The sequence below is a fragment of the Lonchura striata genome, chromosome 3 (assembly GCF_046129695.1).
Source record: "Lonchura striata isolate bLonStr1 chromosome 3, bLonStr1.mat, whole genome shotgun sequence".
NCBI lineage: Eukaryota > Metazoa > Chordata > Aves > Passeriformes > Estrildidae > Lonchura > Lonchura striata.
Window position 1 is genome coordinate 91768227 of NC_134605.1, and position 27974 is coordinate 91796200.

Consider the following 27974-nt stretch of genomic DNA (forward strand, 5'->3'; position numbering starts at 1 on the left):
CCACAAATTCTGTAGGATGTACAAACTAAATACAAAATCCTACTGAATAAACACTTAGTATTATTTTTTGAGAATCAAAAAAACCCAAAAAACAACTCCACCCAACCCAAACAAAAAAAAATGCAAATCAAACAAAAAAAAAAAATAAACCCCAAAAAAACCAAAACCAAAACAAAACACCAAACAAACAAAACAAACAAAATTGCCCCCAAAAAACCCCAAAAACATGACATCAAAAGATAAAATACCCCCACTTTTCTTAGCACAAAACACACTGAACTACAAATATTATACCACAGAAATTTTGCTGTGTTTTCAAAGTACAGAAATCTTGATTAGTTGCAACACAAAGCATATTAAATATGTCTACATTTTGCTCTTCATATTAAAGTAGGTTTCAGAATATTAGAAACTCTGATATTTTAGTACTTATATAAAAAACTTTTAAATGGCATTTGCCAAAAACTTTTGAACACTCTCTTGCCATTTGAACTGTCAGTGTGTTGAATTTATGGCATTAAGGCTAATGCTGAAATTTCACATTTGAATGAATAAGTCATACATTGTTAATACTACAGAACGTTAAATAATGATTCGCTGCATAAAAAGATGTTGAGTGTCTCAGAAAATCCCACTGTGAGGGTTTTTAATCCAAAGGGAAGAATGGTATAAATGCAATTTTATGTGCTGTTTGTAATCTAGAAAAATATTTCAAAATTAAGTTTACATATAGGTAGTTATGTAAGAATATATACTGGGTGAGGGAAAAGAAAACCAACTGCAAATTTTCCTTTCTTCTTTTTCAGGTCAGAACTGTGGAGGCTTAGTACAGGGACCAAATGGTACTATAGAAAGCCCTGGATTTCCTCATGGTTATCCAAATTATGCCAACTGCACATGGATCATTATCACAGGAGAGCGTAACAGGATACAATTGTCATTTCATACTTTTGCCCTCGAGGAAGATTTTGATATTTTGTCAATTTATGACGGACAACCACAGCAAGGCAATTTAAAAGTGAGGTAAGGTCCCTTTTCTCTTTCCCAATTCCTTTCTGTCAGTCTGTCTCTCTACCTTTCTTTCTCTCTCCTAGGTACATGTTCTGATGATATGTTAGAACATATATTGGTTCATCCTCAGTCAAGGGGATAGTAGTGCTCCAAGATCTCTCAGAGAAAACTGTTAATCCAAATTCAGATCTTTATGGCCTTGTGTAACAGTAACATCAGTTGTACTTAAAATTTACACAGTCCAAGGTCAATTTTGGTGAAGGCCCTGAGCACTGAAATATTCCATGTTCCAGTATATTTTTTTTTCTGCTGGTGGAATCCAGGTTTTTCCAAGAGTCCCTTTCTTGGAGGCACCAGTCACCAATTTTTGAAAGAATTCTTACTGAGCTGAGTTCAGCCATAAATTGTTTGACATTGCCAACATTGAAATTGTTCTCCATTAAGCAGTTAGGGATACTTAAAAGTCAGAAACTGGTGTGCCTTATCTTTCCAAATACCACTGGCGTCATAAGGAGGCTTTATGGAAGCTTTTTGATTTGAAGTTTTTCACAGCTTCAGGTTTTGAAGCATTAATTTCATTGTTGTCTTGTTGTAACTTCCTCAGTCATTTGCTGGATCTGGACTGCAGAGCTTTCTGGAAAAGCAAACAGTGCTTTCAGTGCTATTCTGTCATTTTCTGTTCAGGCATGAGATTTATTGAGTACTGTAAAACACTGCTGTCAGTTCAACTGCTGTCAGTTCTGTTGTCTGATTACCCTTTTATATGCTGCTGATTTATACTATAGTGCTAAAACAAATGTGGGAGCATCAGCAATTTGTTCTGCATTTTAGTGGGTATCATCACTGGATATTTTTGACAGGAACAATGTTCTGATTGATTGTTTACTCAGTTCACAACTTCTGAAAACTTTGGAAGGTAGTACACAGTACCAATGATTTAGATGCACAGTGTGTGGGCTTCTTTTACTGTACTTAACTGACCTTTAGTACTTATATCACCTGCAAAAAGGAGAAATATTTCTTTTTTAGTCAAATGCTTTTATTAGCATTATCTAACATGCCTGCTTGTTTTGTACTAATCTCAGTAGAAAATAAAGGAAGAACACCAATAAGCAGAGATTTTATTTCTTGTTGCTTGTATTTGCCAATCAGTTACCTTCACAAATGGCATTATGAAGAACAAAGCATTTGTTGGCTTTGCAGCATGCAGAGGTTAGCATAGCAGAATTTGAGTGACAGTTTTCTATTGACTTCTCATATCCCATGTCATACCCTTTGTTTTACAAAGAGCATTCACAGGAGTACCCCTCTGCAGTCATGCATTTCAAGACAATTCTTTTGGCAAATATTGGAAAATTATAGTATTGGTCTTTTAGCTAACAGCATGCAGATGCAAGAAAGCATCTTGGAAGTTGTGCTTCAGGGCATGCACTTCTTTTCCCCATAGTTAAAATATTCCACTAAATTTTGTGTAATTGTGTTTCTTGAACCATCGTGCAAAATCTGGAGCTCTTCCTTAAAAATAGGTGTGTATCTACATCACCATCACAAACTATAACAATTAAGTAATACTCACTCCATATTTTGTGTAGTATTTTTTTTTCAGCTGCTACAGCAAAATTGAGTAAAAATGAGTATTACATTAAACTATTTTGTTGTGCTGCCTGAAGGACCTTTCAGTATGCTAAATATGCACCAGGATACTTCCACTACTTATTGATTGTAAAATCAAAAAAAAATAGAAACTCATATAAAATATATTGAAATGATTAGGCAAAGGAATAAATTGGTCATTTAGGCCATAATTAGGCCATTAGTGTAGAGAAAGAAAAGCAAAATGGGGTGATTACATATATATGAAATTTGGTTAGTGTATTAGTAAAACATTTACTGGTTTAAGGGATAAATTATACCTGGTAGTAATCACAGGTTTTTGTAAGCTATAAGGATGTTTAGAATTAAGGTATAAGTGGGAAGAGTAGAATAAACAGAAGATAAGGTATTAACAAGTGCAATTTTACATCTTCCTATTTTTCTAGAAAAAAAATCCAACTAACATTCTGAAATTCTGTGCAATTCTGAGACATGTGACCCAAATTTGTCCTTAAAAAATTGCTACAGTTGCTTTATTTTTATCATTGTAAAGATCATGGAACAAACCCCAAGATTGTACACATAATATGTCATTTCTATATAGATGTAGATAGTGTGTACATTTATATCTATGCAGGATGGGATCAGGCTGGGATCCATCTATCTGGGGAGCAGCTCTGTGGAAAGGGAGCTGGGGGTCGTGGTGGTCAGCGAGCTCGCTGTGAGTGAGCAGGGTGCTGCTGCTGCAAAGGAACCCAGCAGGGTGGTGGGCTCAGCAGCACCAGCATCACCAGCCGAGATTAACAAGTCATTGCTCCACTCTGCTTAGGACTTTTCAGGTCACGCCTGGAATACTGTGCTCAGTTTTGCTCCCAGTATGCAAAAAGGTGTGGACAGGCAGGAGAGGGCTCAGAGAAAGGCCACAAAGATGATCATTGACTGGGAAGTTGCCATGTGAGGAAGGACCTAGAGAAGGGTAAAGCTTGGCACTGTGCTCCAGGACTGAAAGGGTGGCTACAAAGAAAAGGGAGACTCCCTTTTTGTTACAAGTAGTCCTATGGAAGAAATTAGGGGTATAGGGTACAAGTCACTTCTGGATAGATTCCAAATGGACACACAAAGAAATTTTTTCACAAAGAAAAACATCAGCTGTTGGCAAAATCTCCCCAGGGAGAAAAGAGCTCTCCCAGGTGGATGCTTTTAAGATACAGCTGGACAGGGTTCTGGGCCATTTTAGTTAGACTGTGCTTTTGCTGAGAAAGATTGGACCCAACAATTCTTGAGGATCCTTCCCACCTCGAATTCTATGACTATGATTCTGTGATATACAAAAGAAGTTTTAAGTCTAATGCCACCTATTATGATAATGCTTTGTTGCATAATGTAGTCTTAATTCTACAGAAAACCAAGAAGTTGGATATTTGATTTCACCATATTTAGAACGAAAACAAATATTTCAGTTCTATGTTATTGAAACAAACTTACATTAAAGCAAAACTATTGTTTTTTCAGTTGATGGAGGAAGATTTCAAAATATAACTACATTCTAATTTAAATGAGAAAAGGTGAAAAATATATCTTTGATTTGCATTTTATATTCTAAGGTAATTTTCATTTCCTATATGCACTTAATTGTCAGCATGTAAAACTCATATGAATGAAGCAGAGATGCAAATGGGGTGCACTGAGACAACAGTTATTATTCAAATGCGTTTCTTGTGGATCATTTCCCGATGTAAGCATTATATTCAATAAATCAATGTAATCCAGGAGCTAGCAAAAATTTATTTTGACCTTTTTTCTTTGTCACATGTATCAGATAAAATAGTAAAGTAGATGTCAGCTCCCATCTGCCTTTATGCTGAGCCTCTTCCCAACTGACAATAGGGACTTTTTGACTATAGATACCTTATTGCCACAGACTTATTGCCAATAGATACATTGCCTGCCACAGTCAAGTGAATTCAAAACAGATATCTTAAGAGTTTATAGATTTCAAAACTCATTTCAGGGTTAGTTGTAATACCTATTTTCCACATATGAAAAATGCTCATTAATTTTAGCAGAATTCTTGTTACAATATATTTTTTCTATATGCAGATTCTTGAGTAGGGGATTCATAGACAGGTGTAGGGAAACCATAGCAGGACTGGATCAGCAGAAAAGCTGTATTGAAATCTCTGTTTCTGAAGAGGTGGGGTGGGGTGTAAGTTGGATGTTAAAGACACAGAACTATGAATGGTACAAACATGATGAACTGAGACTTTGTCTGTGCAATTGCCTCCATCTCAGTTTATACTATACCACAATTTTATTCCTATGTCAAATACAGGTAAATGCTGTAATCTCTGTGTTAAAATGTACGTCAGTAAAATTTATTCTTTTACTATCTCACACTTAGTTTACCTGAGTTAGTTGCAGACCTGTGTGATACAATCTGAAAAAACCTTTTTCAGATTTTTCCAGACAGTCCTAAAAATTTTCAGAAGTCCTAAAAAACTTTTAATAATGGATTCCAAACAATTTAGTTTTTTCTTACACAGCAAAGCTACTAATTAAATCATATACACTAGTGGGAAGACACATACATGCAGCTGTGTATTTTTTTTACTGTATGCACATCTCAGTTTTTTTAGACATATATAATATATATTCTTTGATTTAAAAAAAATGTCTATTTCCCTTCATGTCTTCTCAGGCCTTCCAAGCATTATTTACTTTACTGCAGCCTAACTAAAAATATTATAGATGCTGCCTGTTATTACTCATATTAGTTGAAATAAACATTTTTGTTTTAATGGAGTAATGCATATGATGAAAGTTGCTAATGTAACGTAATAAAATAAATACAGCTTACCAAAAATTTTCTGACAAGAATATATAAAATGTGTGCTTAATAGCAATATATTCCCTCTGCTTTCTTGAATTGTTCAGCAGTAATAGGAATTAAATATGAATTATTCACAGTATTCACTTTTCCCTGTCTCCAGCAAGCAATAAACCATATGTATATTCATTATGTACATCATAATCCAAGTGTAGAGGTAAAACTTGAAGTCTGAGCTTTCGCTTGCTATTAAACCTCTTTTATCTCAACAAGCCATGTATGCAACATTTTAAAGTTTTGGTTTTTGTTGTGTTTCTTTGTTGTTTATTATTTGATTGTTTCTTCAGAAACCATTTCTGTCTTCCATCTCTCCAGGGTCAAGAGAACAGTGAAGCAATGATGGGGTGATTGACTTTTCTACAGAACTGCTGACACTGCATCAGCAAGAGCTTTGTGCATTTTAAAGTTCTTATTTGATTTTTCTTTCCCCATGAAAATGACATGTAATTATTTTTCATTTTTATTGCACATCATTTCCTACAAAGTATAGAAGACTTTTGTGTGTGTGAGCTGGTGTTATGAAGAAAAGAATATAGGTTCCTAGAGTAGCATTTTTCTAGCTGAAGCTTACCTAAGACACAACACAAAGTAACAGGCTAGGGTTCAAATTTTTCAAACAAGATTATTTAACAATTTCAGCAGAACATTCTGGTACTTCACATATCTGTAGGAAAAGGAAAGTTATTACTGTATATTGCGGTGGTGTGCCGCGGTACAACAGTATATTATACATTTTTACTGAGTTTCTGCCAGGAGACATGCCCATCAATGAATACTGTTCAGTTTTTAATGTTAATTATAGAAACACATAGTAAAATACAGAATGGCTTAGGTTGGAAGAAACATAGAAGATCACCTAATTCCAAGCCTCTGCAGTGGGCAGGGACATCTTCCACATGATCAGATTGTTCAAAGCCCCATCCAAACTGAGCTTGAATATAAGGGGTAGTGCACACAGGGCCTCCCTGGGCAACCTGTTCCAGTACCTCAAAACCCTCTAGAGGAAATAATTTAAGATCCAATTTCTTAATATCTAATCTAGAGCTCCTCTCTTTCAGCTTAAAACCATTGCACCTTAACCTGTCACCCTCTGTTGTATAAAAAGTCCCTCTTCCTCTTTATAAGTCCTTTTTCTCCTTCCCTTGAAGTACTGGAGGCTGCACTGAGGTCTGCCCAAAGCCTTCTCCCAGCTGAACAACCCCAGCTCTCTCAGACTGTCTTCGTAGGGGAGGTGCTCCAACTTTCTGATCATCTTTGTGGCCCTCCTTGAAATCAGATTTTTCTTAGGTTTTTCACATATTAATGTATTAGGAAGAAGAAACCTTTGTAGTAGAGGGCTAAAATGTGTTTCATTATACATTACATAGCTGTTTGAAGAAAGAAATCAAGCTATGACCTGATCACCTTAATGCTGACAAATAGTTTCTGCCAACATGAAAAAAGAATGTAATGGAAGGAAAGATAATTTATGTGTGCAATACTGGAAGGTTCAAATTCATGTTTGGAGTGTTGCTGGTTTTTTTTTCCCCTCATGTAGAAAAAAGGTAAAATACCTATTCCCAAAATTTTAGCTTCCCAATTCAAAATCATAAGCTTTCTAATTTAGTTGGCAAGCCTACACGCAAAAAAGATTTAACAGAAGTTGTATTAAATGTAAAGCCAAATAAGGAGTCTTTTTACTAGCAAGCTAATTATTCACCAATTATGACATATATAGGACATATTAATTACAGGTTTTAGGTTGATACTAAATGATGGCAAACTAAAAAAGATTTTTTTTCCCCTCCCAAAACCATGGAACTCCCACCTAAAAAAAATCTATTTCACATTTAAGGAACTATTATTTCTTGGGGGAAAAAAATAGAATAATTTAAGAAGGCAAAACAGTGCTTGAATATCTACTGTAATATTCTTCATGAGTTATTTAAAGCTTTTTAAAATATAGTTGTTTAAGTCAGCATGATAAGATACATGTGAGACTCACCATAGTGAAAAAGTGAAAATTTATCTGTCCTCAATTTCTTTGTCCTCTTGGAGGTATACCTGTTTTTCATCTGAAACTGATCATAGTACATTTTCAAATAACATATAGGTGTTGATTCTTTGCCTCTTCCATACTTTTGAAACTGAGCCTGTATAAGTGTCAGCAGTGATTTGATGCATATGTATGTAGTACTGTGCTATCAAAAGTATTACAAGGAAGGATTTATAAGATGAGAGTAAGGATATGGTTCCAAAACAAACAATTTTTCAACTAAACATTAACTCATATACTGGTTCAATTAGGAATTTTTGTTCTTAAATTCTTAAATTTTTGAGTGAGGACAATTGCTGTCCTTTATTTTCTTCCATCTAAGCATATATTACACACAGAGAATTAATTAAACAGTTTTATATTACTATTTCTGAATCTTCTGTTATGTTGAAAAAGATAAGTCTGTTTTATTTTAAATTATATATGTTGAATTGACATGATTATGTACGGGAGCCCTGCTGATCAACATTCTTAAATGCTGTGTATCCAATAATTATTGCAACTGTCCTTGGCCAGATGTCAATCACTCCCCTTTGCTTATATTCTGACTGCAAACTAATAATTAAATTACAGCCATTACAAAACTTTAAGCTGGAGTCTACAATGAGAATGAACTCCAGTTGTCAAAATCTGTCCCCTTTTGATTTTTTTTTTTCTGTACATTCTTATTGTTGGATTTTCTATAATTTCTATGTAATTGTGGTAGATAACCTTTTAATTACTACATAACCTGTGTGCTATGAAGATATTTTGATGCTTGTTTCTTTTAGAGAGGAAAAACATTCTATATGCTGTCAAATTAAAGGGGACTGAAAAACCTTTATAAAATGTAGTAATCATATTTCTGATGCATGTAATTAGGTTAAACTGTGAATCATGTTCTCTTACTGTCATCTGGTAATTACCTGCTTGCCTTAACTGAGCCTTGTGATTATTGGCTGTATGATCACAGTCTGGTTTTGGATCTCTCTGTGCTGGACAGTGATGTAGTGATCATGGGACAGATAGAACATCAGAAATATTCATCCATTCGAGAGGAATTCTGCAGTCCCGTATTTCTGAATTTCTGCAGTGGAAGTTCAGCATCCTCTCCCCTATCATCCAGTCACACACAATCAATTTCTCTTGTAAAACAAATTTTGTAGACAAGTGGTCTCATAATCTTTCCATTTACTTGGATATTACTTGGAGACTTTCCTCAGTTTTCATACTGTTCCTGTTCACAAGATCATCTGCTGACATTATTAGAGGCCTTGGATTTTGACGGTTATGTTTTTCCTACTTACTTCAGTCTAAAGTATACCCCTGCTGGCATCCCAGATTATTCCTGTGTTCATATTTGCATTTGAAAACTATTATTCTTGTCTCCATTCAACTCAATGAATTTATTAAGAATGCTAACTAGCCAGTGGCTAAGTGAAGCCCATATAATAAGACTGACTCTGATCATAAAGCAGTCTGAAGAGAAATTCTGATAATAGGCCCAATATAAGCCAGGAAGGGAATAGCACTCTTTAAACCTTCTCTTCTGTCTACAAAACTCATATATATGTTTCTGTCTTTCAGAAAAAAAAATTAAATTAATCTTTTATTTATCTCCCACACCCCCAACACACACACATATGCGCTGCTGAATTTTTTTGGAGAGTCTAGTGTGACCAGAAGAATCACGAAACAAAAGCAAAATGGCAATTCAATGAAAAGAATAGATGCTGATATTAGACTACCTGTTTATCTTAGTTTCTAAGATGTGCTTCTCTTGGCTTCTGAAGTGGAATATGCATATTAAAGTCATAAATAACAAAACAGTGATAATTTTAATGTAAATTATTAGAAATTATTTACCAAAAACTCCCCTTCATTTATTTTTTTAAAGTATTTGAGATAATTCCTAAATTAATGAGACAAATTGCTGAATGGCAATTCATGGCTGAACAGTGGCCCAGCAGAAAAGGACCTGGGGGTGCTGGTTGACTAGTTGAACATGAGCCAACATGTGCCCAGGTGGCCAAAAGGGCCAATGGCATCCTGGCCTGTATCAAGAATAATGTGGCCAGCAGAACCAGGGAAGTGATAGTCCGCACTGGTGAGGCCTCAAGTCCTCTGTCCAGTTCTGGGCCCCTCATCTCAAGAAAGACACTGAGGGGCAGAAGTGAGTCCAGGGAAAGACAATGGAACTGGTGACGATTCTGGAGCACAAGTCCTCTGAGAAGCAGCTGAGGGAGCTGGGGGTGTTTAACCTGAAGAAAAGGACGCTCAGGGGAGACCATATCACTCTCTACAACTACCTGAAAGGAGGTTGTAGCCATGTGGGTGTTGGTTTCTACTCCAAGGCAACCCGCAATGGGACAGGAGGAAATGTCTTCAAGCAGCATCTGGGGATCTTCCACTAGGACATCAGGAAGAAAATTTTCACTGAAGATACCTGGCATCCACAAATTCTCTTGGCAATCTGTTCCACTGAACAATAAACAGTTTCTTCCTAATATCTAATCTACATCTACTCTCAGTTTGAAGCCATTCTGTTTTGTCTTGTCACTACATGCCCTTGTAAATTGTTTTCCTCCACTTTCCTTGTAGGCTCCATTTAGATACTGAAAGGCTGAGATTAGGCCACCTCAAAACCTTCAGTCTAAATAAACCCAATTCTCTCAGGTTTTCCTCATATGAGAGGTGCTCCATCCCTTTGATCATCTCAGTGGCCCTCATCTGGAATCACAACAGGTCCATGTCCTTTCTGTGCTGGAGACCCCAGAGCTGAATGCAGTGCTTTAAGTGGGGCCTTGCCAGAGCAGAGCAGAGGGGCAGAATCCCCTCCCTTGCCCAGCTGCCCATGCTGCTTTGGATGCAGCCCAGGACACCACTTGTATTCTGGGCTGTGAGCACACACTGCCAGGGCATGTGCAGCCTCTCATCAGCCATCACCCCCAAATCCTTCTTGGCAGGGCTGGTCTCAGTTGTTCATTCCCCAGCCTGGATGGATATCAGGCCTGACCCACCCCAGGTGCAGCACCTTGCACTTGGGCTTGTTAAACTTCATGAGATTCTGGTCCCTCTTGATGATGTTACGTCCTTCAGGTATGTCAACAGCAGCACTCAGCTTGGTGTCACATGCAAATTTGCTAAGGGTACACTCTATCCCCTTGTCTGTCTCATTAGTGATTATCCTTTGCTATATCTGAAAATTGTAACAGTTTGGTGTTTTGAGAGCATTCATCAGAAGGAAAAATGAGACAAGATCACTGCTTTGTTCATGGTGATGAAGTAATGAAATAGCGATTCCCACGAGAGCTGTACAGGAACCATGTGTTCCCAGATTCGAGGTAAAGAGGACTGACATTCTTTGTCCCATAGTTTATAAATTTTCCATCATAAAATTGATTAAAATTTCCTATTAAAAATACAGGTTTTTCTTTGCATTTGGGCTGCCCTATGTGAGAAAATTATTCAGATATTTCTTTGTGACAATGAATGAAACATTTGAATACCTTTTTGAAATTCTGCCTTTTTTTCACTAAAGGGAAGATGGTTGTCCAACATCTAATAGAAGAAATTACAAAAACTATTTGTCTTATGATGAAGGGCAAATACTGTGGTACAAAAACGTTGATTGGTAGCATAATTTCAAGTATCAAAAGAGGAAGAGTTATTGGTATGTTACAAAAAGCAAATGATTTTAAAAGAAAATTATTTTAAAGGTAAATATTCCTTTTTTAATGACAGAAGTATAAACTAGAGAGAACAGTAATATTAAACAAAATTATGTTTCTAATAAAGTCCAAGGCATTTGAGCAACCTGGTCTAGTGGAAGATTCCTTGCCCATGATGGGCTTGGAACTGGATGATCTTTAAGGTTTCTTTCAACCCAAATCATTCTGTGAGTCTATGAGTAGTCTGGAGAATTAATTTCACAGTCTTAAATAATTTCATAGTCTTTCTATGTTTTCTATGTTATGTTCTTCAAAATCCTAATACCTGCCAACAAATGACATAGTACATTAATTAGATTGCAAAATTTTGTTCAGAATTATGAAGTTGTGGTATTATTGTGCATATATCAAACATCATACCTATCACTTTTGTGCCGCACATCATTTTATTTAATATTTGTAATAGGAAAGAGTTATTTAAAAAATGTATACCTTCCTAATTTATCTTATCTTGAATGAGATAAAATACTGAAAAAAAAAAATTTTAAAAAAATTCAAAATAACCTTGTAATTTCAAACAATGTCACTGAATAAGCTTAACATTGCTCTGTACAGTAAAAGAATATGTTGCTTGGTTAAAACTTACAGTATTCAGTCCTTCAATAAATGTTCCACAGCATATAGAATGTGAGGCTCTGAGAAGCATGGCATTTAACAAGAAAACCTCTCTCAGACATAGCTTCATGTTTTTTATCCTTTAGAAATCATTGAAAATATATGGAGAAAAGGCTCCCTTTCCTTATAAAGATAAAACACCAAGCCATTAAAACACCAAGCCATCAAAATTTCCTCTGTGTGCTACAAGCATGAAAGAACAAATTGAGCATGACAAGTAAACACAAGGATCATGAATAAGATTTTTTGTTTATTTGTTTGTTACTTTTTAATGTTTTAGGGCCTTTAGCCAAATATTCTAATATCATGCTGTGTGAAAAAGATGTTGGTTTCTTTGCTTGCTGTGAGATGTTCCAAGTTTGGAAGAAACTGCCACTCTGAAAAAAAATGATGAAAGAATACATTACCATGAATAACTCAATGCTCTCTAGTGAGGGAAGAAAAGCAAGTTATTTACATATAAAATGAAAAAATTATACTCCATCAGTGAATGAGTATCTAATGTCAGATTGAAAAGGGGCCAGTTTTAGGCTGGTGCATGGAACGTCTACATGTGAATTCCTAACTTATAATTAAGTCAATAGCAGCATTCAGTCTACATTGACCTAGCATTGACGACAGTGAATGGAAACAAGTGGAAGCAATTGTCCAGCAAACTGAATTTCAACCTTGAAAACAGTTAAGCATCTTATTAACAAGGACTACGATTTTCAGTGCCGTTTTGGAAGAGGCGTAAATAAGACCCTGTAGCAAGAGCAGAAACTATGGCTTCAAGGAGAAGTTTTGTGATAGTGACTGCACAGCAGTGACTGAAGTTAGAAAGACACAAAGAGCAGTGATAGTGTGACTCTTTTCCCATTTTTCACAATCTCCACAGTTGATCTGTCTTACTATTTCTTTTCAATGCAAGGTTTCTTAAAGTTTTTTGTCTCCATCTACCCATAATTTCTATGGAAATTACTTTTTTATCAACCTGGGACTTATATGTTTTACCTACCTGTCCCTTTTATGTTTTACCTAACTCTTTTTCTGGTTTTATTTCAAATTTCCTACCCATGATATTTCCACATCTGCCAAAATAAAACTTTCCTCATACACTAACAATAATTTGTAATTTTTTTGGGAGAGTTAATCTTGTAAACATGAGTGTTATGAGTCAATATTTGAGAGACATGTATAACTGGAAAGTTAATGCATTTGAGTGGACACAAAGTCTGTGCAACTCTGCAAATTATAGGCAACTATGCTAATTTTTTAAATTCCATGAAGCCTAGGGTTCGGTGACCAGAAAAAACAAAACAGATTCCATAGACAGAAAGAATTTTTAATGCAAAGGGTTAGATGAGGAAAAAGGATCTTTTACAAACTAAGCTTTCAGAACCTTTCTTTATTTGAATGTTTACTCCATATAGGACACTTTGGAGAGAATGGAAAATCACAAGACACATATGAAAGCAACAGTGAATTTCAATATATGTAGATGTGGACTGTAGGGAAGGTCTAGTTTAAAGTATCCAAAACACCTAAAGGACACTTTTTCTGCTTCACACAAAATCATAATAGAAGAATCCTATGAGAGAAGGAGAAAGCCACAGCGGTGAACTCTGAATCCCATTTAAAATGCTGCTTCTGAAATCCTGATTTCCAAATGCTGTACTTCTCACTCCTAAGGTGAGAAAGAGCAGAGGAACAGAAGAACAGTATGTTGTTGTAGTTATCCTAGGACTCCATTATACTGCAAATCATCAGCAATATACCATGCAGTGGTATATTTCAAGATTCAAGTTATTTCTTCTGGCACTACAACAGTGACAAATAAGGGGTATTGTTCTAATAGATTTAGATTTTGCCTAATAAAATAAACAATAAATTAATAAAATAATTTGTGCAATTATTGAATTATATATTTTAAATTTTAAAATAAAGCACTAATTTCTAAATTTATAATAAAGAATACAGTGATTCATTTTACAAAAGCCTTTTTTCAAGTATTCAGCAACTTTTTGTTATCTGCTGAAGCTTACTTTCACAGTATAGTCTTGTCCTCATTTATTTATTCTTGCTGCAACCATTAATCATAGGTTCTCTCATTATTTTCATAAAGACTTTGCCAAAATGAAAGCTTGTTAAGGTCAGCATTTTAAGTCACAGAGCACAGAAAGGAAGAGTTATTTTAATATTGGGCCTTAATTATTAGTACTGTTCCACTGTTTTCTCTTTGTGTTTCAAACTCTCTGTCTTGTCACAGAGAAAGGATTTTTTTATGCACCCAGTCTGAACAAGTCTTTGCAATCTTATAAGTTCACAATAATGGTGATAAGTTCTTCTTCTCAACAGGAATGTGTTAACACATTCTTATCAATAAGCTTTAGTTTCCTATGCTGATTTGTTGCTTGTGTGTAGGAAGGTTCTGCCTAAAAAGAAGTATGAAGGTGTTTATCTAAAGTTTTTGCTAAAACTATTTTGTTTCATGGGAGTGGTATTTTAGGAACCAATTTATGACTTTGAAATTACTTATTTTTTCTGAATTTACACATTTAATATAATTAGAAGCATTTGATATCACATTGTGGAGGTGAATGATGAGGTATATTGGTACAATATTGATATGAGAAGACAGAGTTTGATTTATTGAATATACAGCTTGAGGTTTAATTATCATAAGAAATTTACATAATTACCTTAGTCTTGATTTTTCAAGTGGGTGGCTGTAAAGATGAATCCCATAAAACTTATTTGCCTGTTTTTATAATTCTTACTGTCAGTATTTGAATGCTGTATTGATTAGTATGAAGGTATAATCAAGTTTCTGCATTGCAGAGTTGATTTTAAAAGACTTCAATTGGTATTGTATCACCTCATTCGAGTTTTGTATTTGAAATAACTTAATTGGTCAGCTAGTTCAGTAGTTCATAAAACTGTGTTTAATTTGGGAAAAAACCTCCTGAAATAATAACTCCATTACCCAATGTAGGGTATGATACGTTACTTAATGAGTGCACCTTAAAAGTCACATGTATCAGAAATACAAATGTAAGTTGCCAGAAATATACTTTGTTGGCATCATTTTAACTCAATTTAACTCCTGTTTTCCTCAAATAAAAATCTGACATTCTTTCTATCACCATTGAGTATGATTAAGTAAAAATCTCAGTCAAACAGTCAGGTCTTGGAAGCAAACTTAGAACATGAGATCTTTCTGTTTCTTAAAATATAATTTAATATCGGTTTGTTTATGAAAAATAGTGTTTTCATTAATAGGTTCTCTTGCTAAATGCTGAAAGATTGTCAAGTGTCTTGGAGTGGCAGATGTAGAAGTATAAAATAGTATCATTGTTTTCTTTTGGCAAAAGGAGATCCCATTTCCAGAGTCTTCACATTCCTTTGGTTTTTCAGAAACCTCAAATTGCTGGGTATGCAAATCTGTATTATCTGAGCATCTTTTAACTTTATTTATGTTTAAAGGTTTTTAGAGCCCTGGGATAATAATTCGAGGGAAGCAAGCTGCTAGCACATGTGGAGCTTTCCCAGCTCAGCAGTAAGGCAAGTCTAGTATGTGCTAAATCAAGTCTTTTGTTTGTAATTGTAAAGACAGGTCCAATGAAGGCAGCTGTACTAACACTAAAGTGATGTTTATGGGCAATAAAAGACACACTTTTGACGTAACAACTCTTGGATCTTTGAACAGAGGAAATAAAGTGGATATAGAGCAGGAAGTATATTACCTCAGTGAACGCACGTGTACAGCAGAGGCATTGGGGCAGGGTGCAGTGTGTACTTGTGTAAAAGATGATGAAGAAACAAGTATGACAATGGAAAATATCTTTCTGTTGCCTCAGAGAGTCATGGAAATGTTGCTCTGCCCTGCTAGTGTTGGCAGTGCCCCAGTTCTACCAGAATATTAAATAGCAGAGCTAGGGCTTCTCTCAGATTTTCTGAGGCCTTACAGAAAACAGGTGAATATTTGGGTCTCATGTTTCTCTTTTCTTCCACCACAACTACTTCAGCCATTTTTGTTTCTCACATAAAACATTGTGAGATTGAATGAGCCTTCATGCATGCTGGATGTAGACCCACTGTTTCAGAACTGGCTCTATGTTTTCTGTAATTCCAGGCAGGCAAAATCATGTGATTTAGTTAATTGGATCAAGCTTATGCTGGAGTGAATTTTAGAGTTCATACTTAAATGGTTTTCAGTGAGTACAAAACTTACCTTTTTTTAGTAGACAAAAATAACCATTCACATAAATTGGATAAACACCACCAGATACAAAAATAGGGTGACAGAGCTAATAAGAAGTGTTTGTGAATTCAATAACCATACTGATAAAATTGCCTTTGATTGGAATGATAAGCATCTCCACAATGATTTTACTGGATGATCATGTCCTGAATGAGGTGGGAAACAAGGCAGCTTACATCCTTGGCTTAAAATCTTTTAGTGAAATCCATATGTAAGGTAAATAATGAAGTATATTAAATTTAAACTTTAGCATTTAAATTTTAGCACGCAAAATTGAATGCCAGAAAACAAAGTACATTTGTTGAATAAAGCAAATCCCTCTTTCCCATCTACATCCTTTTTACCTTAATTTTGACCATTACTTCCTTCTTCTGCTTTTTGCTCTTTCTACTCTAATTGTTTTCTTGTATTCTTATATGTAAATTTCTCTTTAAATACCATGAATCTAGACGAAAGCCTAAGGTATATAGTAAGAATTTATTGTTCTCATTTACACTTGGCTTCCTTTTATTTGGGGCAAATTTACAGCTTCTCTGATACTATGTTGCTCCCTTGACCACCTCAAAGTGAAACACAAAAGAAGTAGATTGCTTGTATTGGGGCTTACCTACCCAGAGAAATTAATATATGGTAAATTCAGGGGTGAATATAGAGCATTCACTGTCTAGATGGATGAGAACACTCGGCTTGCTCACAGGAGATTGAATTAGTTCTTAAGCACTGGCATCATCACATCCCCATATGACAAGCAGAGTCCAGTCTGCTTTATACAGCTTTCAATTAGGTTGTGCTCAGTGTGGCATTGTGTGTTACTAAAAAGCTTCCTGCTGGTTCAGAGTGTGAGCAGACTACAGCTATTAGCTTTCTGCAAAATACCTCCAATCCACCTTTTAGTTTATAGTAAAAGTGAGAAATCAGTGAAAAATAGCTAGTGTGCTTAATTTTATTGTTCATTAACATTTACTGGCAGGTAGATAGGTTTTTAGCATACAGTTTCAGAGTGTGGTTCATTTGATATATATCCTTGCTTAGCCTGGAGAAATTGGCCCTGGTCCTGCTCTCCCCCCAGTTCCCATGGGAATGCTCAGCCACACTGCCTTGCACCAGCACAGTGGTGCATTTAACAAACCTGTGTAATTGGCTCCACTGTCAAAAACCTCTTAGTGGTTCTTCTGTCTTTATTTAAATACTTAAACAAATTTATAATGATTGAACAGAATGCCAGTTACCAGTGAAAGGTTGGAAGTGGCAAATGTCATGGTAATTTGAAATTAGAGATATGTGGAGCATTCTAGCTGGCTCATTCATCTTGTTATCCATATCTTCAGTATTCAGTAATATCAGTTTGTGTGTTTCATATTCTCATAAATTCAGAGAAAGTAGCATTAGGACAAGAAAGTATCAGAAATTTTCTGACAAACATATTTTAATTGGAAAATACTGAAAGTCATATTACTTGGACTAATAAATGAACTTTTCAAAAAAATGCCTTCACACTGAGCACATTGTGATTCAACAAATGTTTAGGACAACCTGAGACAAATGTCATATTTCAATTTTCAAACATGTCTTACCCAGTGAAATTAGTGAGTAAATGAGTAAATTGGTACTGGAAATCTGATTCCCACCAATAAGCACATTAAATGGTGGGGAAAAGAAGATGTTCTTTGTTTATTGGGTTTTTTTAGCTTGTGAAATTGACAGCTTTAAGAAAATAGGTAGAATTTGTGTTGTTTAGAAGATAAAAGTTGGAAACAAGGATGCTGATAAAAAGCAGTAGGCAGAAGAAAAAGAAAACAGCTTTCATAACCAGGATATACTTTCCATACAAGCCTTCTTCCCCACAAAATTGTAATTGTAATAAAAATAATAATAAAAAGGCTTCCTTGGTTTAGAAGAAACTTTTGCATTTTCATGTAAGTTTTTATCAACTCATTTAATAAAGTTATAAAAATGTTATGTCATTTGTGAACAGGATTGTCAAATATAATATTCCAAGTACACTACCTTGGAATTAAAACATCTCACTATATTGGAAGATGGTGAAGTATTTAAGCTGTGCCTGATAGTACATAAGGCAAGGCTTTCTCCATTATCTCAAAGTCACAGTTCCAAATAATTATTCTTTTTGTGAAGGGACCTGTCAGAGTTCTCTCAGACGCATCACTGTGAAGTGCTTTGAATAGAAATGAATTGCAAACCATCTTTACATTCTTATTTGCTGATAGATTGCATGGAAACCTTTGTTCTCCACTCTGTTCCTGTGTGGAAAAAGAAGTAAAAGAATACCTTCTTTCCTCAGTGTTTGGTTTTCTTTCAAATCTTTGAAGTGTAAACAAAAGCTATTTTAAGTAAACTCTAAAATCTACCTCTTTAAGACAGGTAGATCCCCTTAGTTTGGTTTTCCTTACTAGTGATATAGAAGACGTTGTCAGGTCTCCCTGATGTTTTATTTGCAGTATTTCACACACCTAATGGCCTTTGTTATTTCATGATCACATTGAAGTGAAGGCGAACTGGTACCTTTCATGTCTGATAGTGGTTTTTTTGCTAGACAGATAAAATTTTTTTACAAGCCTAGTCTTCCATTTAGTTTCAGTCTTTCCTCACAACATTAACTTCCATAAAACATCATCATAGAGAGGAGAAATATCTGAGAAGTCATGTGTATGTGTCAGCATTCTTCTGTATTGTACTCAAAGGGCTTTATGTGATAGGGTTTTTTCAATCTGGTATTCATTTACTTCTGTATTGAACTCTTGCAACTATTCTTGGTTTAAGTACACTTGATGTGGACAGTTATAGTTAATATGAGATTTATAGGACTGACCTCTGGCAGTCTTCTCTCCTGCATCATCAGTGGGGACCTAGAGAAACTGTCAATGTAATAGTCTATTTTTGGGTCACTGACTTTGGAAGATGAACTTGAAGAAAATGACCTGTAGCTGAATATCTTTGAAGTTCAATGATACCTGAAAGCTTACTGCTTTTGTTAGCTGTCAAGAATAGCTGAAAGGAGACAAAAAATGGCTGAAAGGAGAGGAGCAGGCAAAGACAGAAACTAAGAACCAGGGAATCTGAGGTTTATTTCTGAATCCTTCTCTAAAATATTTTGTGTCTTGAGAGATATCACAAAACATTTTTTTTTTCAGTAAGATACATGATCAAGAGAATTTTTGGATTTAAAAATTTAATTAACTTTTTGTGAAATGTCCTCTAGAATTGAAATATATATATAATGGCTTTAATTTAGTCTTCTCAATGTATTTATACAGTGGCAGTGTAGCTCAAGTACATAAAGGTTTTACATGGGCAAGAATCACTTTGAAAATCTGATAAAAATTCACAGTTAAATTGTATGTAGTCTCTAACACAAGAAAGTGAGAGAAAATAAGCTTCAGCAGCAAAAGAGCAGCTTCCAAAGTCTGAAATATCACCAAAGTTCCTCTAAATAATTTTTCCCCGGCAGTGTTTTTTCCTCTGCAATTCTCCCAAGGATATACAGAGAAGTTAATTCTTCTGGAAAGAGAGAAGTTTATGGAACACAAAATAGTAATTGCTTTATGGAAACAAGGATATTGTCCAAAATATGGCCTTTTGTTACTGTTTAATCTATACAACTCTGAAGAGCCAGTCTGGAAATCATCCAGAAGTATCTGTCCTGGAGTTAGACTATTCCTATGTTAGCATAAGGAAACAGAAACCTATTTAAAGCTATCGGTGTCATAATCCATAAAATCATTGGTGAGATTTGTGAGTAATAAGTTTTGATTTAAAGCATCAATATATCCTGTTTTTTGATGATAATGAATACCTCTACTGAGAAGGGATTTTATAGAAAATTTTTGATTTTTTATTTTTGGGACAAAATTCTACTATTACCTGTAGACTTCAGGTGTTATTCAGGAGATTCACACACATTTTGAGAGGAATTATAAATGTCATTATAACTACTGGACCTGATTTTGGATTGTGACAGAGAATAAGAGAAAAATGTTGGAATAATTGGAAATTGTTTTTTGCGATAGTATCATGTATACTAAATTTATATGATAAAATATTAAGTACTTACATGTCCTCTGTTTTCTTTACAACAAAACAATATAGATTCAACTCATCTTAGATGTATATATTACATATATGAGAAACTGCTCTCTGAAGTAGCTTAACTCCTCTGATTAAAGAGACAATGTCAATTCAATGGCAAGCCTTTTTTATGATTTTACCTAACAGCAGAGGTTAGGTAAGATGAATCTTACCAAAATGAATGCTGGAGGAAAGAATAATAGCTTGAAATATAAATTTAATCCTCAAATCTCGTGTTTGGAGCAGTGTGTAATCCCAAGACAGAGATTTCTTGTACTTGTAAATCTGTTTAGTGATCCTGTGATTCTATGATATGATTGCTTTCTACCAGGATAAAATATGAAGATGAACATTTTTTTCTGATAATTCAGTAGGTGTTTACGTTTTGGATCAAAAGATTATCTAAGAGGAGGAAGCTGAGTTTCTGTATTCTTTGGCTTCAATGGGAATTTAAGTTTTAGGTTTTTTTCCTCAGTTTTAGTCCTTTTAAAGCTAAAGTGCAAAAAAACCCCTCAAACTTACAAAACACATTTTTACAAGTACTTCTTTCCACAAATTAAAAAAAATTTATACAGGTCTCTAAAGAATTTATTACACTAAAATTAGCTCTCAGCTTGTGAGTTTAGGTTTCCAGTGTGGGAAGCAATGTTAGATCATTGCCTATCTGTAATCTTGCTCTTTCCCAAAATAAAATGTATGTGATTTATGAATTTATCTCAAGGTTTAGTAGAACTGTGAGAGCTGATGTATGTGTTTGGACAGAGCTGTATAGCAGCTTCTTTTTCTGAAATGTGAGCCAGAGAAAAAGTTTTATCTGTGTGTGCTGGAATATAACCAAGGGTTGCATCCCCTGATAAACAGAGCAGGGAAGTCTGATACTCCTTTCCTTTCCCCAACCTTCCTCCACTTTGTCCAGTGCACTGGGAAGCACTGGCTGCATGTGAATGAAGGCTTTCACAGGATGAATGAAGGTTCCATTTTTTCCTACACGGTAGTGACAATGAACTTCTGAGTGATGGGGGTAAAGGCACCATTTTGCCACAAATTGTTTGTATGACTGTGTTAACAGAGGCAGTGTCTGTCCTTGTCTTGTAGAATCAGACCTGAAGAGGAGATGACTCTGTCAAGCTGGAGGGTTTGGGTTCTTGGCTTTCTTTTTGTTTGTCCTTCAAGCTACAAACTTGAACTTAAGTGCAAGACTATTCTAGAAGGTCATGGAAAAAATTTTACTTTCAAACGTGTTTTGACTAAATCAAAATACTCCTCTGCTGTAAGATATATTCCTATTTCAACTGTAGAACTTTTTTCAAAAATTGTATTTTTCTCAATAAATAATCATACTGTTAATTTTATTCTTTATGGAAATTGTATACTTAATTAATCTGTCCATATCCATATGCATTTATACATATACTGTCCAGAATTCCCAGTGATGATGACAAGTGAGTTACCCAGTTTTTAAGAAGTCCATGTGGTGCTGTCTGCACCAAGATTTACTAATAGCAAGCTGTAATGACAAAGATGTTATTCCTCCTACTGCCTATATCTGTGAACTGACTACTTTGCAAATGGTTGCAGTCTTTACTCTAGAATCAATGAATAGAGATGAAGAAGTGTTTTTGTTTTGATGATGAGTGCAAAGAAAAGAGGAAATCCAGCACAGACAATACAGCATTGATTCAGAGATAGTATTCATTGCATTGCAGTTAATTTCTAATTGTTATGACTCATTTTGTATATTAGACTGAGTTGATGAATGTGCTTTAGAATCAGTTAATGAGTAGTGAATATGGTATTTAGCAGCACTGTTCACTGTATAGCTGGCAAAAATGTCACAATTCTGTCACAGTAATCAGAATTCATTTCTGACCTGGATAATCTTATCTAGTGTCAAACTTCTTTGAGACTAGCACTTTGTATGCAGAGTTTTCTTTTGTATCTCCACAGGATCAATTGTTAGAGAAGCAAAATAACTATGTGCCTAGTGTTGCAGGTCTCCCAGGCACTACAGTTCATATTTAGTTTAAGCCTTCAAGATTAAGTGGCTTTCCAGTTGCAGAATTCTAGTTTTGAGTAAGTGCATGTTGAATCAAGGGCTCTACAAGGGCTCTACTTGAACACAGGAAACAGTGTTAGTAACACTCAGCCAGGTGACTTGGTGTTTTTTGGGAGAGTGTGTTTTTTTTAATTCCAGCAGCACCTATTTTCTACTTTGGTGACTATATTCTAGGAATTTGATTTCAGAATTAAAAAAAAAATCTTTTCTACATAAAAAGAATGCTTATTATATTTTGATGTTACATAAAAAAATCAGATTTTTAAATTCAACTCTTTTTCCAAAACATGATCTGACCTAGTCAAAAGAACAATCCATAATTTTATTCACTGATAAGAGTGAATTCTATAATTGAACATTTTCACAGAAACTTTTGTCTATCTGTGGCAATGAATGCGCTTGTTTCTAACTGGTGGTCAGTCTAGCTTAATTTGTGTTTGCTTGTTTTTGAACTGTTCCAAATGTATTTAGGAATCCCATAGTTCAGTTCTAGCTAGATCAGAACACTCAGCTTTTCTTTGATCACAAATTTGCTTCTGTGATAATGACAGTAGTCTAGTGGTAGAAGTAAAAAGATTCACAGAAGTCTTTAAATTACTTAAGAATAGGCTAGTTTGTACATAATAACTTGAAAATTGGATGTAGTAACTTTAAAATAATACTTTTCATTAAAAGCATTCATATTTACTTAAGGGCAGTGTGGAATTGAGCACCTCTCTATGAAATTGTTTTACATTTTAAAAAATGCTATCCTATGTATAGGTGATAGGGAAAACCAGTGATTTTGTACTTAACATTTTTTGTAAACAATATACTTCAGTCATAGCTGTTCTGTTCTAGTTTAAACTAACAAAGATCTATAGTGACGGTTCTCATTACTTTTTTCCCTTTCTTTTGGTAATTTAACAGCCCTTAAATGGGAGTGCAAAGGTGCTTTAATCCAAATGTAACATTATATTACACCTTTAAGGTGACCTGGTAAAAGTGATAATCTGATTGTATGAGTTCTAAAGTATAGCTGTGTAGATAAGGAGCTGTAATAATTATAAAGGGCCTACGACAAAAGTCATTATGGTGTCTTTTATCACATTAAAAAGAACAGAGACTCAGTAGTGCACAGTGTTTAATTAGTTTGTTATGTACAAGTAAAAAATAAGGATATTAATACAACGATGATCATAAAAACCATATTAACATTCAGGCTCCTGCGGAGACTCCATTAACCTTGACTAAGAGCTGTCAAAGCATATGCCAAGTTCTCATCCCTTCTAGGCAAGGGAACAGATTAATTTTACTCTTGGATAAAGCATCCCACTGCTGATGTGAAAAAGCAAACCACAGCTCCTGAGTTTCAGTTGATGGTACAGATCAGGAACACTGCCTTTGATGGACATCTAGAATACCACGGACACTGCAGTCAGCAATTTCAGGAAGGGAAACTTAGCTGCATATTGCAATGGTTCTTAAGATGCTTTCAGGGAGCACAGGGACTGAAAAAGGCTTAATGTAAACAGAAAGCTTCAACTTCAGAGTTTATTCTATTATCAGAGTAGGAGTTAAGTTGGGTGGATAAATATTAATAAACTCAATCTTAACTAAGGACCCAAATTAGTAGGAAAGAATTTTCTCTTCTTTATAGTAATGACCAATAGAATTGTATCTGCCTTGGCAATCATATCTAACATGTGCCTTAGGAGTAAGGCTAAGCCAATGTGAGATTTGGGGTATTAGCTGATGTTCTCTTTTAATTTTTTTTTTTTTTTTTACCTTATAAGCTTTGTAATATAATTTCTCAAAAAATGCTGTCCCATAAAAAAAATCTTGATTTATCTGTTTTATTTTTATAGACAATGTAGCCCTATGTGCTTTGGGGAATTTCTAGCAATCTACTTTTTTCAGAATGGATTTATTATTTTAAAATGGTGAAGCTATAAAAGGTTTTCATTATTTTTACATAAACCAACTGTCTAAACAAACAAAACAAAACCATTCTTTTTGCTGCTTCTAGTGTAAACCAAATGAAATATTACTACATTAGACTAACATTTTATTCAGTAGGCATGACTTTTCTCTAATACCGCTTGTAATTTCAAGCTCTTATAAGTTTAAGCAAGGGTTAGATGGCAAATGTTAATTTTTGTCCTGCAAGGTGGTTTTATTACAGGAATCTAGAATGTAGCATTTTATTTAAAAAAATTATAATATTCAAATTTTTGTGTTTATAGATCTTGATACACTGAATAGCCTAATTTCTGACAGAAACAAGCATATATTAGAGGGACAGATTTTCTCCTGAAATACTTTCATAAAGGCATGAAATAATAAAAGTTATTAATTTAGGAGAGAAAAGAAACACCAGAGTGCTGTGTTCTATTTGAAAGAAGTTTCCTGTGGCAGATTCTTTGTTCAAAATGTTTTCAAGAGGAGACTAAATACTGCACTGCTCACCCTACCATTATGTCTCTTCTTTTGGCTGCTAAAACCTCTCTCCACAAAATCTAGAAATGCAAAAATTGTTCTTTAACACATATCACACTTGCTGAAATAGCAGCCTTCTAGTCTTCAAAATAGTTTTTCTCATCCATCCTCAATGAGACTTCTGCTTTTCAGAATAAGCTTAAATATTGAAGCTTGTCATAAAAATGACAATTTGCCTTTGTGCTGACAGTTATAGGAAGTATGAGATTCTAGACATCTGCATGATGGGGTGAGAGTAAAGGATTAAATAATTTCTTATCACCTGCCAGCAACCAGTCACCTCTAGTGAAGAGCACACCTTCTTTACTCTTAAGGAGCATTCTCCCCACCTTATCTGTAGTTCTCAGTGTTTACCTATCTTTCTAACCTCATTAAATGAGTGTTGTTGATTAGTATCGCAAAAGCAGAAGCAGTGATGGACATAAGTATCATGCTAAAAAGCTTACACTGCTTGCAGGTGTTTGCCAACTCTTGTGTTTCAAATATTAGGCACTTAGATATGTCCAGAGCTTCCTTCCTAGGTTGCAGCTTATAACCAGCTAATAATCAGCTTCCTAGGTTACACTGTATATTTCAAGGTCTAAGCTTTTTGTTCACAATGTTTTTCCACTTCATCTGGTAACACACAGCAAGTGGTTAGAGCCAAGCAGATACTCTGGTTGGTGTTGGTTTCTCATCATAATACATTAAGCTCACAGCTATTCTCTGCATGCAGGTGCTGGTCCTTTTTACCCTCTCTACATCTTATTACAGCTCTCATACATTCCTGCCTGATCTGAGTGCTGACTCTGGAACTCCAAGATTTGCACACAAGACCATATCTGAATTGGTCTGAAATTTATGTTTCACTGTCTCTGCATGTAATGATGACATACATAGCAAGTTGTATTAAAAATCATTTTTTTTCTTGTGTCTCCATACCACTTGGATTAATCATGCTCCCACCCTAAATGCATAAGCATTTCTCTTCAGGCCAGCCTTGTGTTTGAAACCATGTAAACAATCATGTGCTCCACTGAATCTTCTCTCTCAGTTTTAGCTTACGTCATTTGATAGAGGTGAATTGATTGGACATTAAGCAGTCATAGTTTATTTATTAGCAGTACCAAAATATATCTGGCTGCCAGACATGTTAACGGCTGCAGTTCAACTTGTCACCCTCTTGAGCGAGTGTCTCTGAGTGCAGAGTTCATGAGCAAAGTGTATTGGCCCTAACTGAGATGGAGGTAATTTTCACCATAGCAGCCCCAAAAATCCTTCCAATGGCTTTGTTTATATTGTTTGTGATCACAGATGGATTTACCATCTTGCTTAACTGAGCAAGCCAACATACTTAGATTTCATTTTTCTGCCCAGCTTCTTCTTCTGTGCAGTTCTTGGTGGTGAAAGTTCCAGACAGATACAGTTATACTTCTTCAAGAAGGCTTTCCGTGCAGAATTTCTTCTTCAGAGGATCCTTTTGCAGGTTGCTAAAATCACTATGTGAATGGAGAGAAATTCAAAGCTTTTACTTTGCTTTTGCCAACCAGCTTGTGGTTCATATTGCGAACTGAGAGTCCACTAAGTCTGCCCAAGTAATGAGGCTGATCAGAGCATTCTGTCTTATTAACATCCTTTCTGGTACAGTCTGTGCTTGTGGCTTGTCTCATTTTCAATACACAAGTTCATGGTATGTGAACATTTCCTGGAAGAGATCTATGCATGCTCCCTCACCAATTTAAGGAACTGTGGTTTCCATCAGATTAAGATTTGTGACCATAATTTACCCCAGAAGCATTCAGATTGAGAATACTCAATTTGCTGTCAAAGAAACATGCATTCAAGGAAGAACTTCAATGAGGAGGTTTATTCATATATGTGAATAAAATTATTATAAAATGCCAGATTTCAGCAAAACTAGATTAATCTATTATCTTGTTTTAGCTAAACATGCTTTCCTTTTGACTTGATAGGATTCTTGACTTTATTGTAAAAGTTTCTGAATAATCAGGTGCTGGGAAGCGTAGTCTAGAAATGGAGAAAACAGGAAAAAAAAACCACATTTCACTTTCTCATAAAAATAATTAAAGTCACTAATAATACTCTAGGTAGTAAAGTGGATCTTTTACAAAACAGTAAAAGAGTCTATGCTGTGCATATGGATCAAACTTCTGGGAAATGCAACACACAGAGACTGCAGAACACGGCGTCTCCTTGTAAGCTTTACAGAAGAGAAGAGGACACATGAGTGAGCCCTGAAGGAAGCTGGTGAAGGAGGCCAGCTGGGAAGGCCTGCCTTGCTAGGAAACCTGTAGGAGGTCCACTAAGGGACCTGAGTTGTGGTATCAAGGAAACCCCACATGTCAGCCTAGTGAAATTGCAGGTGGTGCTTGAATGCCTCTCTTCACCAGAACATCATAACCAACAGCACTGCCATCCGCTGGGAGGGAAGGAGAAATATCAGATTATTCTTTGTTGATAATAATAAAATAATTAATTCTAATATTGGGAGTTGTCATTTGGGACAATTTATTCTTTTCTGTGTTTTGCTTCATCACTAATTTGCACCATCAGGATGATAACTTTTAAAAAAATTGTGGTACTTAATTACCCAGTATTTTATGGAATGGAAAAAGTCTGCAAACATTGCATGCTCACAGCAGGTTCTCTGTAAAGAAGTAAATTTGCATTTATAAGTGTTAAAGCTTGCCAGTGTTAAAACGTAGAAGTGTTTCATGTTCCTAAAAATAAGCATGTGTGAACTAGATGCAGTCTTTTCAGTGCTGTCATTACACATTTGTTTCTATTTATATATAAAAAAAGAAAAAAATTTGTCAGCAGTAAAATTTTTGGAAATATGTCTATCTTTCTTCAGTTTATGTCATATTTTTGTGATTGCTCATAGTTAACAAGTTAACAGAATTTTGAAAGTTGATATTAAAATTTTTCCCTTCCCTTCCCTTCCCTTCCCTTCCCTTCCCTTCCCTTCCCTTCCCTTCCCTTCCCTTCCCTTCCCTTCCCTTCCCTTCCCTTCCCTTCCCTTCCCTTCCCTTCCCTTCCCTTCCCTTCCCTTCCCTTCCCTTCCCTTCCCTTCCCCTTCCCCTTCCCCTTCCCCTTCCCCTTCCCCTCCCCTTCCCCTTCCCCTTCCCCTTCCCCTTCCCCTTCCCATTATACTTGATGACATTTTATTGTTAATTTACTTCTGTAGCAGAGCTGTGGCTAAAAACAAAGCAGGGAGCCATATATCACTTAGGTTGTTGGAGAGTTTCCATTAATTTGTT

General features: G+C 35.3%; 1 protein-coding gene across 4 annotated transcripts in view; it reads left to right on the forward strand.

Annotated features, from left to right (window-relative positions):
* CSMD1 (CUB and Sushi multiple domains 1) overlaps nucleotides 1-27974 on the forward strand; it is a 1051796-nt gene that overhangs the window by 212942 nt on the left and 810880 nt on the right. For all 4 annotated transcript variants that reach the window (XM_021551131.2, XM_031504428.2, XM_021551132.2 and 1 more), the window contains one exon: nucleotides 807-1023. In XM_021551131.2, the coding sequence (XP_021406806.2) occupies nucleotides 807-1023 (217 nt within the window). The remainder of the gene's footprint in view (nucleotides 1-806; nucleotides 1024-27974) is intronic.